The sequence below is a fragment of the Mytilus californianus genome, unplaced genomic scaffold, assembly GCF_021869535.1.
Source record: "Mytilus californianus isolate M0D057914Y unplaced genomic scaffold, xbMytCali1.0.p SCAF_1, whole genome shotgun sequence".
NCBI classification, from domain to species: domain Eukaryota; kingdom Metazoa; phylum Mollusca; class Bivalvia; order Mytilida; family Mytilidae; genus Mytilus; species Mytilus californianus.
Window position 1 is genome coordinate 100,720,170 of NW_026262581.1, and position 19,805 is coordinate 100,739,974.

At 32.3% G+C, this 19,805-nt stretch overlaps 1 protein-coding gene across 2 annotated transcripts in view; it reads right to left on the bottom strand.

Annotated features, from left to right (window-relative positions):
* Positions 1 to 3,493: 3,493 nt before the first annotated feature.
* Positions 3,494 to 19,805, bottom strand: part of LOC127727864 (uncharacterized) — a 43,041-nt gene continuing 26,729 nt past the window's right edge. For both annotated transcript variants that reach the window (XM_052234992.1, XM_052235003.1), the window contains 5 exons: positions 19,623 to 19,775; positions 18,089 to 18,211; positions 14,334 to 14,421; positions 7,424 to 7,517; positions 3,494 to 4,984 (listed from right to left, as the gene is read on the bottom strand). In XM_052234992.1, coding sequence (XP_052090952.1) covers positions 4,001 to 4,984; positions 7,424 to 7,517; positions 14,334 to 14,421; positions 18,089 to 18,211; positions 19,623 to 19,775 — 1,442 coding nt within the window. In that variant the 3' untranslated portion in view covers positions 3,494 to 4,000. The remainder of the gene's footprint in view (positions 4,985 to 7,423; positions 7,518 to 14,333; positions 14,422 to 18,088; positions 18,212 to 19,622; positions 19,776 to 19,805) is intronic.

The following is a 19,805-nucleotide window of genomic DNA, read 5'->3' on the forward strand; positions in this document are numbered from 1 at the left end:
ATGTTACAGCTTAAAAATATAAGTTCAAACATCAGAAAATCACAATCAGCCAACAATTAACATCATATTACATGTACATGCATATTAATATTTTGGTAAAAGAAGTTCATCCTCTCGATCTATGTTTTCATATTCTTTTCATATTCATGTAAATAGAAGCCACATGGGTATATACAACAAGACGACAATCCAACAACAAAGATAATTGAAAGATATCTAGAGGTCAATATACAGTCTCGCACAATAGACAAAATAAAAAAAGTACAGCCAATTGTTGAAAAGCATTATTACATGTATTTGCAAGATTTAAAATATCTTATCTTTCACAATTTTTTTAGTATAAGGTTCAACATATTATTTTATAAAACTGCGATTTCATTGTAGCTAGTCTGTTAAAAGGATATCAATTAGAGAAGTCAATACTATTGGGACATTGATTTGAGAACAACAGAAAAGACGTCTACATGTATTAGAGGGGTAAATAATTGGTCGTAGATTTGGAATTTTATTTTAGTATGACGTCAGACTTGGACTTGAGGAATGGAAGTCGGTAAGAGACCGGACCTCAATCTGAGACTTACATGTACATATGTATATTTATATTGATTCAGCTGTGACGTAAATAGATACTGAAAAGTCTGATTTTTTTTTTTATAGTTTTGAATGTTTGTTCACCTGTTGACTATATGATTAGGTGGAAGTAAGTTCTTATTTCAAAAAGAGGGGCACTCAGCATATATATTAATTTGTGCATGAAGCGACAACTACTTGCTAGGTGCCAAATGTTTTTACCACAACTTGTATAAGTTTTAACCGGAATACGTACATATAATATAAAAAATGTACATGTCTTTTTCAGGACTTCTGATCCATGTAGTTTGGCAGGTTTGTTAGATCATAGATGTGGTTATGAAGGGCAGATGCTCATGAAGGGCCTGTACTTCAAAGTATATCACTGGATTGAGTTCCGTCTAATATAAATAAGAAGATGCGGTATGAGTGCCAATGAGACAACTATCCGTCAAAGTCACAATGTGTAAAAAGTAAACAATTATAGGTCAAAGTACGGCCTTCAACACGGAACCTTGGCTCACACCGAACAAAGTGCTTTGCTTTGAGCTCAGTTTATTGTTATGCAAATACATTCTGTGTAGAATAAACATTTGACAGACAAATAACATCTGCACATGAACTGTAAGGTAAAATAATTAAAACTGTCAGCACAAGGAATTGTTGAAGTAGCATCCAATGTAAGAAGTTAAAGGGGCATTAGCTACAAGATATAGATAAATTGAAATACGATTTTTTTTTGTTCAATCATTAATGAAAGTGAAATAGTGAAATAATAATTCACTTTTAGCTGCCAGTTTAGTTCAATTTTGTCAAAATAAGCTATGAAACATCGCTGATGAATTATTCACTTGCAAGAGAATAATTCGACCTCATTGAATCCGTATTCATGTGACCTTCAATTTAACCCATTAGCTAGAGATTGGTTACGCATGTATAAGTCGTGTTCAGTCATTAAAAGGAAAAGAATGTCAACATTGAACATGAAACAAAGGTGAACTATTTCGTTTTCTGATTTGATCCACAAAAAATCATTCTTATACAGGTAAAAACGATGATTAACTTATTTTTTCAACCTATGATATGAAATCAAACATACCTAGAAAAGTCCAGTTGCACGAGGTCGCTATCTATTTATATTTATGTTTATGTTTATATCAGGTTATGTGACTGTTGGCAGTCTTCGAAAGTCATCTCGATGGTTAATTAGATGGCGTCTAGATTAAAATTCACACGAAATTCTGATATATATTATTGAGTCCATGCATTGTTAATTGTTTATTTCAGACTTATTGTAATTTGGATATACGTTTTAGTATGTTATAAATCAAATATGAGAATTTGAGTCAAATCGGTGAACACGAATTTGACAGCTAATTCCCCTTTAAGGGGAGATTGAAGCATTTTATTTATATTTGAACCAAATTTTTTTTTGTCCAGAAGCCAAATAAAAAAAAAGCACACATTTACCAAACAATGCTACTCGTGCTACTAGCAATATGATGCTAGGTGGTTTTGTTATACTTTTTCCAAATATCTGTACTGCCTACTGACGAGTCCTTAGTGTAAATGGTCATTCACTTATACATTATGTCTATTTATGTAAAAGAAAAGGACAAATTCACAAGGCCTAATCGATTTCTAAAATTAACTTTCATTGTTCAACATTTATCATTCATTCGTTAATTACAGCACTGTTCACTTTTATACCACAACAAAACTTGTATATTATATTATATTATATTATAATTACTGTACCGGTATCACTTATATCTTTATCTATGTAACAAAAATTTTGATAAAAAAGAATTAAAATAACACAGTAGTGTACTTTCTAGTTTATCTAGCCCCAAGCGTCATGCCAGGTATTGTCATTACCTAAAACTGTTAGATATATTCGAATAAACAATTTCGACGTTTAAACGAAATGTTTACCAATGATATTGAGAAGATCCTTAATTAATTTACAGTCTTTGTGGACAAACCCAAGTAAGGAATGACCACCACAAAGGAATATAAATAGACCCATACAAACAGTACATGCATGCAGGCTCTCAGATACCATCTCACATATTAAAATCACATCATGCAAAAATTTACCCAATGTGTTCCTCTCCTAATTTTGAGTTTTTGCTGCTATCCAAATTATCCAGTTGTGGAATATATGTTTTCAGAATCATTTGGTAATCAATGCAATTAGTGTCTCCTCCATTTACAGTCTTGAACATTAAAACTAAATATTAAATAAACGACACTGCTAATTTTTAAGTGTTTGGTACAGGTTGGCCGTCACTGTGCAACACAGTTTAACATAAAACCCTATGGGGAAATTTTTTTGTCAGAACACACTGTTAAACATCCAAACATACTATCCACACTGATCTGTGTCCACACTGGTACTATAATAAGATATTCATTCGGAGCATCTTCGGTCTTCTTTTTTGCTAACAACAGGAGTAAAAACTACCTAATGGTTTGAAAAAGCTCTAACTCCTCATCTTTGAAAGAGTTGATTAAAAAAAAGACGAAGGCGAATGCTATTTCAAATGAGAACAAGAAAAAATCGATTAGCAGGAGCCCACAATTAGTTTGAAATTCATGTTGGAATACAAATTCACCAAATTATGAACAAGTTGCCGATTAAAAAGTCAAAATTGAAACATATTAGCAAAACCCTTCAAAGGTTAAATTTGACTGATTGAGTTGCAAAGATTTTCCGTCCGGGATTACCAAATTGTACATTATTAACACTGCATATGGTGAATATAGACTTCTGTGCAAATAATACTCTCGATTTTGCATAGTTGGACAAGTTAAAACTAGTTGACGATCCGGTTCATCGTTTGGTGTTCATGCGAATTCCTCATTTGTTCGCCGTCTTAGGTTGTATATTCTAAATGAAAGAAAAATACACGCAATTGAATTACAAGTGAAAGCTGGATTTATTCTTCTTCTAATCAATAAAAAACGTATATTTGTAATATATAAATTAAAGAAAACCATAACTTAATACGCAATCCCTTATATTAAGGTATTTAACGATTCGGGACATTATCTATTTCAATGATACACTATACAATTTCATGTAGTCAACAAATGAGAGATCATCATAAAACTGACCCGTATACCTTTCAAACACAGTTGATAATTCATAATTAGAATTTAAGGAATAATTTATATTATAACCGCTGATTACAGACTTGGCTTGCGGAACAGAAATAACGATTCTTTTTAAACCAGTGCCTGCGGGCTTTCTTTTGGACAAACCTAAAACAACAATATTGGACTTTTGGAAATCTAGTTTTCTACTTAGTCCCCATATCGTGTACTTTTGTCTCAATGAACAAATGTTGTTGCCTAAAGTGCTGATCCTGCTCAACTCTTAATGTACGCCTCTAGTTTTATCTGCTCTGTTGAATAAGTCATTATTTCATGAATAATTTGAATCCCCAGTGATTGGTTGTGGGGACATTAAAGGCTCTTTTATGTAGCCAGTGGCTTGTTGTTGTACATTCAAATTAACTGATTCTGTAACACTATCATTGTTAAGGTAAAAATCAGTTGTCTTTGATGAAGGTGAAATTTTATTATTTTCTAAAATATCCCTTTTTCTTTGATTTGATGATTTTGCATCTTTTCTAACTTCCAGAGATAAGCCAATGTTAATGTGAGGGGAAGAAAGACACTCTTCTAAACAGTCACTTGTTTCTTGTGTGTGATCACTGTCTGAATCAGCAACAAAGGAATCCGGTAACTTAAGTTGAGCTTTCGAATAATTACTTGCGCCATGTATTTGTAACTTTTCTACTGGATTTAACCTTTCCAACTCTTCTGCGGAATTACAATGCACATTCAAACAGTTACTTGCGTCCGATCGGCGCCTATCTGAACAATTAGTATCTAAAAAAATGTTCTCAACAACGTATGAGTCTATTTCCGAAGTAGAAAATGCACATTGTTTCGTAGGTAATAACGACATGTTATCACATACATTAGTTTGCGGAGAAGCAGTTGTCACATTTGAACAGTTATTTGTATCTTTTAAGGAAGAATATTCTAAAATTGTCTCCGATACGTGTGAATTCCCTTTTGTACGTAAGATATGACGAGCCGCTGGAGAATAGCTTGGTTGAAGTTGCTGTTCATCCACGTAGGATTCGATTGAAATATCAAAAGAAGATTCATTTGTTACTGGGGATCGCAAGGTTTCGCCAGAAGCACCAGATGAAGTAAAAGCTGACAAATTAGTTTCGGGTGTGTCTTCCTCGGTAGTGGACGATTCACTCAATGGTGATCCTTTTACCTGATTACACGGTGTAAATCCATAAAAGGCGACATTAGAAACGTTTATTGTTGATCGCGGTGAAATAAGTGGCACACCAGAGAAACCATTATCACCATTACGCACTCGTCCCTGTATTTAAAACAAAAGAAATAAAATATATGGAAGAAAATCTAATTATCATAAATTGATAAATTATAATTCATTGTTTACTATAAATGAATAAATTATTATACAAAATTTACCATTTATTATTCACAATAAGTGTAAAGTTTTTAAACGTGAAAACAATGATGTTATCTTTTTGTCACTTTATTCTTAAATGTTTTTATCCGTATAAATCAAAAGTTCTGACAGGGTAAAGAAAGACCTAAAAAAAACTTAAACATTTATAGTAGGGATGTCAACGAGTACTCGAGTATTCGAGTAGCGCTCGGTAGTACCGAGTATCGAATACCGAAAATACCAAAACGATACGTGACTAATCGGTTTCCTGTTAGAATATTGCTGTTTTCTTTATATAAAATTGATCTTCTTGAGAACCTCTTTCATAAAATTAAATAGGCATCACTGATTAATCATACTAGTAAATAAAATACATTTTGTTTCGAATGCTTGTGCTAAATTGTCATTTAAAATGCCTCTGAAACTTCGTGGGCTATACCTAGGCTAACACTTTACACTAAACATGTCTTAGCCATTCCGTCACATCGATACCGTCAGAGCAAATATTTTCGTCTGCAAGACTGTGATTTACAAAGTTGAAAAACCGACTGTCCCCAATAATAGTTGACAAGAAAATGTTTCCAAATAAAATAAATTCGTTGCATCCTCGGGTGGCCCTCAGCGAACAATTAAACTTCTAATCCTTACGCCTTTTTAAACATTAAATGTGTTTTCTTAACGATTACCAAAAACCATTGTTTGATATGGGGTTTCCTTGTTATAATTTTCAAATAGGTGTTCATTAAATTATATTGATTAGATTATTGTCCTCAATTAATTAGTACTTGTGGGTAATGAGCTATTAATTATGGTGTGTTATTCCTTGTCCTTATGTAGATGTTTTTTCGTCAACGAACAAGTGAACAACAAACCATAGAATATAAGTACGTATTTTTGTGTTTCCGTGTTGTAGATATATTCCCGAGCGAGTACTCGGAGTATTGCTCGATAAAACCAACGAGTACTCGATTAGTAATTGTTCACCGAGTTGACATCCCTAATTTATACATATTAGTTATTCTATTGTGCGGAAAGAATCTTCAGTAAAACGATTAGACATATATTATTAAGAACAAATCAAAAACAAAGAGAAACAGAATGTATTTTATCTCAGAGAGGTATAAATATGTTAATTTTTTCGATACTAAGTACAGAAAAAGGTTCCCAAATGTTTTGACGATACATGTTAAAGTAACAAGGTTCGATGCTTATACACAAAAAATTAAGTACTTAATATATGTTGTTTTATGATAGAAAGCATATTTGATGATTTTACCTTTTTACCGTCAGTTGAGGTAAAAACGATGATTTTGAAAGGTTAAAAGTAACATAACAAAAATACCGATCTCCAAGGAAAATTCACAAAATGGAAAGCCCCTTATCAAATGGCAAAATCAAAAGCTGAAACAAATTAAAAGAATGGAAAACAACTGTCATATTCCTGACTTAATACAGGCATTTACTTATGTAGAAAATGGTGGATTAAACCTGGTTTTACAGCAGCTAGCTAAACCTCTCACTTGTATTTATTTCGACGACATATGTTCCAACATCCTAAATCTGGTGGCTATCACGTATGATAAAACTAACAACTAAAGCAAACATTTGTATCGTGGAAAAAGCCAAAGTCACTGCACATTAATTATGACAAGTATCATAGGTATAATATATAGAATCAACCACTGTTAAAACTGAAATTCGGCACAAAAGTGTATATATTTAGAATTCAAGTTTTAGGATCTAGTTCATACTTATGATTATGAAAAATGCGGCTGTTTTTCGTGTAAATCAACATTTTCCATGTATCTTATGTACCAACATACTGTTAAATACTTAGATTTACACTTTTTATCATTGTATTTTCCTTTAGCATGAGAAATATTTTTAAAAATATTTTCGCAGCGATTCTAATGTTTTTTCTTTTCTTTTTTAGGGGGCTAAAATGTTTAATACATTAGATATTTTTTACTAAATGATGATCATATAATGTACTACAGTATGGTCTCTGGAGGATTGTCTTATTTGCAATCATACCACATATTATTTCTATACATATTTTTTATACCACCCCCCCCCCCCCCCCCCCCCCCAAAAAAAAAAATAAATAAATAAATACAGTAAAAGTATAGAATGGCGATCTTGTGTTTTGTTTTAGAAATATTCAAGGCTATATCGATGAACTTAAAAATAAATAATTCAAATAAATTAATATAAACAGATTGCTGACATTTGGGTTAATTGGCATGCAACTTAGTCACAATAACATTATGCGAGTGCGAAAAAGGGATCCATAAGAACAAGAATCGTAGTATATCATAGATAATGCATGCAACGTAAATGACTTACATTCAAAATTGCGCGATTGGTGCTTGGTACAACAGTGGTAGTTTCTATATCTGTAAGACCTCTACTCCATCTTCTATATTTTCTGCAAATAATTCTACAAAAACAAGCATGTGTATTGACTTATTTGAATTTGTTGATTTTATTTGTGGTTTTGTAGCAAAAATAATGAGTGCAAAGACGCACTTTTGGAAAATTATATGGTGTATAGTCAAATTGTAATATTAATAAATAATCAGAACAAAAACTACAGGTGTGTTTTGCACTGATCTATAAAAGATGTAACAATTCAATGAAAAAAGAAAAGGCACCCAGACAAAACAAAAACGAATTTACGATGAAAATTAAAATTGGGCTATATATGAAAACAAATTAACTTACTTCAGACTATCGAATATATTATTAGTTAAACTAGTAATGATGTTAAACGCTTACGATACAATTTTATTTGAATTACAACCAACGCATTAAGTATATTGAATGATTTTTCGATTTAAAAATCTAGAGATGTTTAAAACAGAAGTCAAGGTAGTTTAGGGAATCGGAAGATAAAGGGTAGTACATATCTGAATGCTTTAAATTACCCTTCCATGAACTATAATTCAATTAAGAATAATGATTACCGTGCTTAAAATAAAGCAATTTATAGATTGATATAAAGCTTCGATCGTTTTATAAGCCGTTAGACATACAGAAATTATAAGTCTGCCATATATTTTCAGCGGAAAATCTAGAGACAAAATTTATCACTCTTCAAATCTTGCAAACACTGACAAATGCAAAGTAAAAAGACACTTTATTAGTTGCGCGTCTGTGTTTTGTGCGATTTTTTTTTATCAACGTGCTTCAATGAACAAATGCACCGTTACTGACATATATCAATTAATTCGTCTCGAACCTATGCTAGGGCGGATAGATCTTGCATTGATATGTGAGACTTTGCTGCGTATTGAAGGCCTCATTGTAATTTCAACACGAAGAACAGCAATAAAAGCGTTGTTACTTTGCATTGGCTTTTGACAGCTTCGTTTAAATGTTAAAGCAAAGGAGTAATACACCCTAGACGCAAGTTTTACATCATATCCTTCTTTTTCATTAAGTCATTTGTCTAAGTTGAAATCTATGCATACAATTTACTATGGCCATGCACATCTTTTTTTCTGCATTGATCATGTCCTTGATGTATAAAGTCAATTTGAAAAAAAAACACATGTATCTGCTTTAATTAAAGTACTTTGATCTAGCTTTCAGTGATTGCAGCATTCTTTTGCAACGCATTTATCTAGGATTGTTTGATTTGTAACTGTGTTCTATCGTCTGTAGTATAGATAATACTGAATTGAATTCCTTCCCAACTTACCACGCGTTATTAAGTGCTGCTTGACATATGATATATACAGTGGTCTATAGTTTAAAGTAGGGATGTCAACGAGTACTCGAGTATTCGAGTATCGCTCGGTAGTACCGAGTATCGAATACCAAAACGATAATCGACTAATCGGTTTCCTGTTAGAATATTGCTGTTTTCTTTATATAAAATTGATCTTCTTGAGAACCTCTTTCATAAAATTAAATAGGCATCACTGATTAATTATAGAATGAATTTCATAACAGTGTGGACATGGACACCTAATATTTAAATGATATCGTGTCGGTCACTGGCTGTCGACAACAAAGACTTCACGCAATTACAGTATGTCAGGGGCTTCTCAATGGGGATATACATAATTACTATTTTACACATGTCCATTCATAAATTATTTTTTTTTATGAAAGTTTATAGGAATTTGTGTTGAATATATCTATATACTGGCAGCAAAAAGTTTCTTTTGAAAGAATGAGTATATTCAAAGGTGATATCACAAAGTAATCAAGAGAAAAAAGTAGGACAAATTCTTGTTTTGAAATAAGTGAAACATTAAGTAGTGTGTCAGTTATAGACAAGTAGTCCATCATGCATTGCAAATCGTTCAGTGGATTGGTCAATCGCCAAAATAAAAACAAAATGCTTTATTTGTAAACAAACAGTAATACATGCATGGACGGGGTCATAAGTATGCTAAATAATACATGTCCGTATAATGAATTGTGTCCGACCTGTTAAACGCAGCTGTTCTGTTATTTGAAAAAACGATTGGACGAATCACAGCGATGTAATTTAGAATTGTACTTATTTTTTTTTAATTTGTGTTTCAGTATCTATCCATGAATTAAATATGTTCAGAATACCTTTTATACTAGAATAATTAAACGAGTGCACCCAGTTTAAAGGTTATTATTACACTGTTACTGTTATGTTGACATAATAACCTGTATATTATCTCGTGTTACAGTTGACCAGTTTAGTCTTGTGCACATGATTTATTATTCCAAAACAGATGTATTATGAACATATCATTAAATTCGTGGATATATATTGAAACACAGAAACCGAAAAAGAAGTGAATACAATTTCAAATTGAAAGGGGGCGACCATTCCTGACTCAGCTAAAATAAGGGAGGGGGTGGCTATGCAAGAGGCTTTTGAAATCAGCATGAATAAAATTGCAAATAAATGTTTATTCAGAATTGTATCAAATATGCGTCCTCAAATAACAACAACAAAAAAAAGGTGAGTAAGACCAAAATCAGTCTGCTTAATTTGTAGTAAAAGAATATAGATCCTGTAACTTTTGTTATACATGTTCAGGTATAACAAAATCTAAAATAAATATAAATGTTTCCACAAAACTTACTCTGACTCTAATCAACGTAAATTTTGCACACAAGACTAGATTCATATGCTTCTTGATATTTTCACGAATGCTATTTAAATGTTCACGAAAATCTGATCGTTGGAGTCTTCGATGGGAATTCAAATTTGTTCCGTGCAAAATATTATGCAGCCCAGAGGACTAAAATGATTTTTTATGAATGTCCGGGGTTCTTATTACCAATAAAAATAATCTTAGTATGAAGTTGGTCGTAGGTTACTCTACATCAACTCGTACGAATAAATGTTTTCTCATTTTTTTAAGGAGCCACATAACATTTGTGCAAGAAAAAACATAACGTTTTTTCTCTCGATTACTTGGTGATATCACCTCTGAATATACTCATTCAATCAAAAGAAACTTTTTGTTGTGAGTATGTAAAAATATTAAAAATAAATTCCTATAAACTTTCATGGAAAAAAAATTATTTTATGAATGGACAAGTGTAAAGATAGTAATTATGTATATCCCCATTGAGAGGCCCCTGACATACTGTAATTGCGTGAAGTCTTTGTTGTCGACAGCCAGCGATACACACGATAACACTTAATTACTATGTGTCCATGTCCACGCTGTTATGAAATTCATTCTACTAGTAAATAAAATACATTTTGTTTCGAATGCTTGCTAAATTGTCATTTTAAATGCCTCCGAAAATACGTGGGCTTTACTTAGACTAACACTTTAAACTAAGCATGTCTAAACAATTCCGTCACATCGGTACCGTCAGAGCAAATATTTTCGTCTGCAAGACTGTAATTTACAAAGTTGCAAAACCGAATGTCCCCAATAATAGTTGACAAGAAAATGTTCCCAAATAAAATAAATTCGTTGCATCCTCTGGTGACCCTCAGTGAACAGTTAAACTTCTAATCCTTACGCCTTTGTAAACATTAAATGAGTTTTCTTAACGATTACCAAATACCATTGTTTGATATGGTTTTTCCTTGTTATAATTTTCAAATAGGTGTTCATTAAATTATATTGATTAGATTATTGTTTTTACTTAATAAGTACTTGGAGGTAATGGGTTATTAATTATGGTGTGTAATTCCTTGTCCATATGTAGATGTTTTTTCGTCAACGAACAAGTGAACAACAAACTAAAGAATATAAGTACGTATTTTTGTGTTTCCGTGTTGTAGATATATTCCCGAGCGAGTACTCGGAGTATTGCTCGATAAAACCAACGAGTACTCGATTAGTAATTGTTCACCGAGTTGACAGTCCTAGTTTAAAGACACATGTTGACCATTGAGTGTATATCTTTGGCAATAGGGATATTCATGTCGTCCCATCACATGGTGTTATGTTTTGTTGTTGGGTGTCGCCTCATTGTCATATACCTTTGATTTTCTTTATTCATATTTTTACTTTTATTTTTCAAACACAATCATTTCATTAACAGTGACAGTAATGCGTGTACAAAGCATACTGATGTACTTTCTGCTTCATATTGTTGGTAGGACAAGTTTGCTCTTATTTGAGTGGTATCGGACTCCCTTTTGTCGGTGGATTGAGTTGGTGGGTAAGAATATTGCGGATTTGAACTTAATTGTCAGGTGTGTGAGTTATTTTTAAAGTTATGGTGAGTAGGTGGGAGGAGAATTATCTGGGATGCTCAAGGTGTAAAGAAAGATCTGTTGCAACACAATGTTTGTAGACCTTATTACAATAAGTTCAAATTAATACATTAGTGTTCATTTTTATTGATAAGAATGTCATTTATAAAGATTAGATTAAATCATCGAGTATATCTCTATTGGTATAAGTCTCCAATTGATGTAATTCAGGAAAAAAACCCCAGAGTAAAACACAAATTTTGACTATAGAAATAAAAAAACCCAACCAATTTGGTTGTGTTATTTCAATAAGATGCAATAGAAGATTATTGATGTTAAAATCTCGTAAAACGTTTGGAATATACAAACCAAGTAAACAAAACTGAGGGAAACACATGACTTTAAAATGGAACAAGATCAGTTGCATCGAAATGGTAAGTGTCTGCTGCTATACATTTATCAACCACGATGAGATCCAGACTAAGTCAATCACGAAAGGGATATGCCATTATAGGCAAATTTACAGATCAGGTAAGATTTCAACACCCTCAGGAAAAATGTGACCTAGATGGATTTGGCTATTATTTTTAGGTCCTTTCTAGTCATATAAATCTTCAACCATTTAGGCTCTTGTATATCTTTGGCTTTCAAATAATTGGCTTTAAATCCAGAAAAAGCGCTTCGGACGCATTAAATTGTGTTTTTTTCTTCAGAAGACTTTACTGGTGAAAAAGTTTTATGGGCACAAAAAATGTATCTCGTGAGTTGTAAAAGAGAGGCGAAGGACACCAAAGGGACATTCAAACTCACAAGGATTGTAGTTACGACAATTGGAACATATCCGTTGTCATCTGTGAAACGGATATTCCATAACGGTCAACAAACTCGTGATGGTTTCAACTTCACCACTTGGAACTCTTGGTTAAATAGCTTCCTTGTGAACAGCAACCATGTATCAAGGAAATCATGATAGGAAATACAAGCCCTGGAATAGCGTACCAACTGGGAGATATATACTGCGTATGCAGGTGCTGCAGGAATGTTGCTATATAGAAATAGGAAGTTCACAATTAGGAAGCTGAAATCATCTCTTTTGTCGTAAAGTTTTGTTTTCAACCGATCAGCATTGTCAATTTCTAGATGTAAGTCAAGAAATGAGGCCGACTTAACTGTAACTGTTGTATCCTTTATCTCAAGTTCGATGGGATAGATGCTTTCAACATAGTCACCAAATTTTGAATTATTTAGTGAGAGAACATCGCGGACAGTGAGGTTAGAGGATACTGCTTACTTCTTTTTCTTTCTTCCTAAGAAGTTCCTGTATGTGGTCAGCCTCATATAAATAAAGGAACAAGTCGGCAAGAACAGAAGCACAGTTAGTTCCCATGGGAATGCCGATTGTTTGTTGAAAAAGTCGTCCTCAAAACGTAATAAATATGTTGTCAATCAAGAAATCAAGCATCTTGATAATGTCAGTTTTAGAGAATTTATTTTTACAAAGTATGATTTATCCCTCCCTATGACAAGAAACTTGTATCTACGTAGGCCATTCTTTTTTATGAAACAAAGCAGGACCAACTCTTTCAATTTGGCTTTTAGTTTGGAATGAGGAATACTTGTGTAAAGTGTAGAAAAGTCAAATGTTTTAATACTATTGCAAGAGGAAAGAGTCTCAGATTGTATGTATTCTAAAAGATCTTTGGAACTTTTTAGTATCCACATCTGATTCACGCAACCTCTAGAATAGGTAGTTTCACAATAACTTTGAAGCCCGGCTTTAATTGCTGATAAAATTGATTTTAATAATTTTGAAAGAGGCGTCGAAGAGATTATATACAGCCGATAGATGACTTACTGTGTTTTATTTCGGGCTGATGAATTCATAATATAGGTAACAGTATTTTGTCGATGCTGAGATCTTATTTCTTCATTAAGAAGATCCAAATCAAGATAAACATAAAGGCTGAGTGAATTGCATGAAACCTAAGACGAGCAAGACCGGGTGCGTATAATAAATCATAACATTTTAAACTAATTTAAGAAAAATTGTTATTGTCAGTGTCTTTTCTCGTTATCTTATATGCCTTATTTGCTATGCATGTACATGCATCTGAAATTGAAGTGCTTTTGTTAACTGCTTGATATTGTTTATAAATTTTGAAATTAAAAAGAAACTAAGGTTTCAACTCCCTCAGGCAAAGTTGGCCTTTGAAGGATTTGGCTATTATTTTAGGTTTAGGTTTTTGATTAAATAGCTCTTCAAAAGTTTCGGTTTTATACATCCTTGGCTTTCAAATATTCGGTTTTGAGCGTTCCTGATGAAGTTAATCCAGAAAAGCGCTTCGGACGCATTCAATTTATAACGTGTTGTTATCATTTTTATGGAACAATGACGTAAACCAATACGCTATTTCCTACCAAGTAAGATCTTATCTCGACTGTCATCAATTTTAAACTCATAACTGTTTCAATTGTATTAGTTTTTTCCGAAAATTTAAATTGTTTGTCTTTTAGTTTAAAGATAGTTCCCATAATTTGGGGAAAAAATGTATAACGTCAATTAAACAATACTTAAAAATATAACAAAATGATACTTACATTACAGCAATATGACAGCATAGTACAGCAACGGACACACTTACAATATAGAACGCAGTTAAATTCCTTTTCTTTCTATATCCTGTTTCTGAAGCAAGTGAAAAAAAAACACAGTTAATAGGATTTAATGGTCATTTAATCAAATATTTTGAACATTTCATGTATTGACACTGGACACAATATCCTTTAAAAATTGTGCAATATTCTTTAGGAAATTTTTAAGATATTAACTTAATTAATTAAAGCTTATATAATAGAGATTAATAAACAAAAAAAATAGACTGCTTTACGTCAGAAACGCTGCCATACAATATATACACACATTTGTAGTCCTAAAAGTTTAAATCCCCAAACGGTATTCATTTATAATTACAGGTAGAAGTAAACATGTAATGAATGATAAAAGTTGAAGTCATATGAAACAGGTTTCTTGGAATTATAATGTTACGAAAATATTGAACCAATGCATGCATATATACTAAAATAAGTCATCTTTTCACGATTTTTTACATGTGTTACGAATCCATAACATATAATCGAAAACAAATATTTCATTTATTGAAAACTTCGCCTGCTAATTAACTTTCGTATTTTATTGCCGAATTTGACTAAACCCGACCTTTGTAAAGAATCAATTGAGATGACAGACATACAATAGAGCGATATCAATTCTTTATATACTGTAGATGCGTTTCTATTAGTTCATTTATCTTTGTCATAGCAGTTGTTGAATGATTTTGTGTATCAACATATTTCTTTCAGAATCAATTAACACTATCTAACTTCCACGATTGTTTACCCTTTCTTTCGGTTTTCCCTCGCCCTTACACCCTGCGGTTGCCGAAGTACTTACAAAAGTCTCGTGGTTAAGGTCACTGCATACAGAAAAGCTATAGGCGAATTAGAGTACGGAAAGAAAAATAATTAGATTACAGTACCTTTCTGAAGATTTTGATAAGATAAAGGATTTTCTTTTAAAAGCATATTTATTTACACGTGTTTTATAGTAAAACTTAGCTATTTAGGTATTTAAAACATATTCAACTTTTTTTTTTAAATTTGAAGAATCATATGACTTTAATCAAATCGTAAATTGTCAAGCCTTCATTCAAAATACCAAGAAAATTAGATCGTATCTGGTTTCCATTTTAAATATGAAGTCTTTGTGAATTTGCACACGTGCATTAAAAATATTTGTAGATGTTCATTAACTATCTTAAAAGATCAATTACTAAAAAGACAAAAAAAAAATAGCGAAAACAATCGCAGTGGAATGAATCGCATAAGAAACTAGGAACATTGACACGGTATGCATCTCCACATATGCTATATCATTCATCCCACTATTCTAAGGCTACATCAAATTGCAATGTGACAAATCCAGGAATGTGTAAAAGCCTTCAGCAATGTCAAACGGATAAAAGATAACATGTTGGATATATAAAAACTCACCAAAGATACATGGCTTATGATTTGGTACCCAGATGCGCGTTTTGCCTACATCTCTGAGGCCTACATAAAACTCATAAGTGGCGCTCGAATTCAAACAGTTGAAAAGGCCAAATCAAATACAAAGTTGAAAAGCATTAAAAACAGAAATTTCTGAAAAGTTGGGTCAATCATAGCTTAAGGGGTATAAAAACCCTTAATGTCCGAATAATTCAACATTTATAAACAGTAAATTTAAAGAAAATGAGTATATCAATGGTCTTTTATGTCAACACAAAAGTGTTGCCTATGGACTCTGATACCGTCTACTGAAGTTAAAATGTTACTAGATAACTGAGAAACGGAGATACTGTAACTATCACCTGTTTCAAGATGGCGACGAAAGAATGCCATTAGACAATAGTTTCCATTTTTTTTCCTTTATAACCCTGTTGGAGGTGTTTTTGAGTTTACTGCATGCATTTGTTAGCTAACTCGCCATTCTATAAACAAGTCCTTGCATATTGTATCTAATGAGATTTGTAAACGTTGATACTCTTGGTTCCAATCGTTATCATTCTGTCAAAGTATTTGGTTTCAGATGACGTTATTTTACATCATTTGTGTATTATTTTGGCATACAATATACTTCATTACGCTGAACAAAGGAATGGGTATCTTAATTGAGATAATTTCCTTATCACGGCTGCGATAAATGTAATAAATGATTGAACTAGTATGTTTATAGGAAGGGTTAACTTATCGACATCAGAAAATAGCGTTGTATTCAAGTGGGCACAACAGACGGGTTATTGCAGGGATGCAGGAACCCATGTTGTCCATTTAAGAGTAATTGACAACAAAAAAGAGCATAGCATAAAAATAATATTTTCTAGTAATGGAAAAAAAAGTTAAAAGACCAAAATAAAGAACAAAGTTCAAATTCTCTGAGGACCCAAAATTCCGATAGGTTTTGTCCAAATACAGCAACGGTAATTTATTCCTGGGGTAGAAAATCCCTAGTTTTTCGAACAATTCAAAGTGTTGTTAATATTTAGTTTATAAAAAAAATATGTTAGGAATAGAGTGTTTTGCTTGAGCAGACAACAAGTCACTTCTAAAGAAAAAAAATTACAATATAAAAATCATTTGGAGTGTCATAGATTTAATTTTCAGTTGTACATTAATATCAGTTTAAAGAAAAAGACCTATATATGATTCATACCTTATTTGTTATAATGGATATAAATCAGACATTCGTTCAATTGTAGCATTCTCATTACATTTATAGAGTTTGTCTGTTATAGCTTGAAATTTGTTTATATTACATGGCATCTATATTTGTATATGGACATAGTTGTCGTTTTCGATGTGCAGCTGGCAAAGAATTCCGCTCATACTGGTTCTATGTGCAGTTCTGAACTTGAATTTAGATATGAGCTTTTACTCCGTTTTGAAGGCTTCGGAATGACTCTAAGCCGAAAAATAACAATAAAAAGCTCTAATCCCTTGCTTTGGATTTATTCAAGTACGAGTATGTACCAAGTGTCTTAAATTAAAGGGGCATTACATGTCAAATTCATGTTTACTCAAATTCTCATATTTGATTTATATGTATAACCTACTTGAACATATATCCAATTTACAATAAGTCTGAAATAAACAATTAACAATTCATAGACTCGATAATATATACATCAGCATTTCGTGTGTATTTTAGTCTAGACGCGATCAAATTAACCTTCGATATAACCCCCGAAGACTGCCGACGGTCACATAACCCGATATAAACATGAAAATAAATATAAATAGCGACCACGTGCAACTGGATTTTTCTAGGTCTTTTAATGACTGAACACGACTAATACATGCGTAACCAATCTCTAGCTAAGGGTTTAAATTGAAGCCAATGAAGTTCACATGAATACGGATTCAATGAGGTCGAATTATTTACTTGCAAGTGAATAATTCATTAGCGATGTTTTCTTAGCTTATTTTGACAAAATTGAACCAAATTGACTGCTAAAAGCGAATTATCATTTCACTATTTCACTTCCATTAATGATTGAAAAAAAAAATCATATTCAAATGCTTTGTATATCTCGTAGCTAATGCTCCTTTAATACCCATACGACTTTATGGAACATTGTCGAGTCCTCAAGAATATATGAAATGTAAGTACTACTTTAAAATAGGATTAGTGAGTGAAAAGTTGTCGATAATATTTCTGATATAATCAGGAAAGGAGAATAGAAATATATTAATTACGGTTGGTAATGAATGGATAATAAAAACAGACTGAATCTTTATTATCAACATATACTGACCTTCACCTAGATAACATGTCTTATATGGAACACCTTTTCCATGAACTGTATAAGGCGTGATGCTTATACAAATGTTCATCAGTGATAATCTTAATGAAGTTTCCGTACCAGCCAACGTAACATCTGAAGAAGAAAATAACGATTCCTCTATTTGTATTGTATTTTCTAGACATTGGTAAAAATGTTTCTCAAAATAAAAAGTCTGTTTTCAAATTATGTAGGTTAAAACACCCACTCCCCCTAAAAAATCATAAAAAAATACGCACACATACAAAACCACATAACATAAAAGTTTATCTACAGTTTTCAATAAAGTAATGGAGTACAAGAACATGAAGCCCGTTTTCTAGTTGTTTGGTGTTCTATGTATATCCTGTTTAAAATATTAGCCCTTTGTATGTCCTCTTTAAAATCAAGGACCTCGTCTACAGGAGTTTTATGAAATTTTTATTTCCGTGTATCATATTGAGATGAAAGACGAAAACATAATAAGATTTGCATACACTCATTTTAACAGTTAACTTTTATTCAATTCATTTTCCAAAACAATATCGGATGAATACGATATGCCACACTACAATGTTTATTTTTGCATCGGAAATAAACACATTTATTTTAAAACCAGTTGTTGGCATAATACGGGTTATGTTCTTCTCGTATAATTAATGATGACATGATACTAAACCCCTAATGGGAGGGATTGTGCTTGATTTTCATATGATGAAGACATAATCTTTCGATCAGTTTAATTGAGGTCTGGAACTAGCATGTCAGTTACTGCTAGTAGCACTTCGTTAATTCATATGTATATCATTGTCATTTTGCTTAGTTTCTTATTACTATTCTAACATCGGACTCGGACTTCTTTTAAGCAGAGTTTTAATGTGCGTATTGTTGTGTGTTTGTTTATAGCACATTGGCTAAAGGTATAGGGGGAGGGTTGAGATCTCACAAAACAAGTTTAACCTAGCCGCATTTATGCGCCTGTCCCAAGTCAGGAACCTCTAGCCTTAGACTTGTGTGATTTTTAATTTTGGTTCATTTACTGGTATATGTTTCGGAGTTAAGTGTGGCATCTATTTCGCTGAACTGGTATATTTATTGTTTAGAGGCCAGCTGATGCCCGACTCCGGGTGCGGGATTTTCTCGCCGCGTTGAAGACCAATTGGTGGCCTTGGGTTTTTTCTAATCTTTGGTAGGGTTGTTGTCTCTTTGACACATTCCCCTTTTCCATTCTCAATTCTTTTTAAAAGCGTCAAAACAACTAAGAAATAAAATTCTATATTAATTGGTATATTTTCCCTTAAATCTCTTTAACGAAAAATTAGTGTTTCGGGTAATAAGTGCGGTTTTATTACAAATTAGAAATAATAGAAATCCTTAACAACTTTGGAATATTCAGACTTCGAAAAAGAATATTGTCAGATGATTTAGTTGAACATAATTTAGTTAATGAAGTAAACTATGGAGACACTCTTTCCATTCTTTTTATAGCTTTCCCCTACTATATATAAATATATGATATTTGTCATACTTGTACAATATTTGTCTTCACATGCTGTTACTTCATATGCTTTTACTAAATTCTTGACTTCTGGAAAGTTACACTTTTCAAAGTACCAATAAACTTCAAGCTGTCTAAGATTTATAATGGGACGAAATACAACATCTAATTCTAAACTCAAACCTATAAAATAAAATAAAAACTATATGCAAG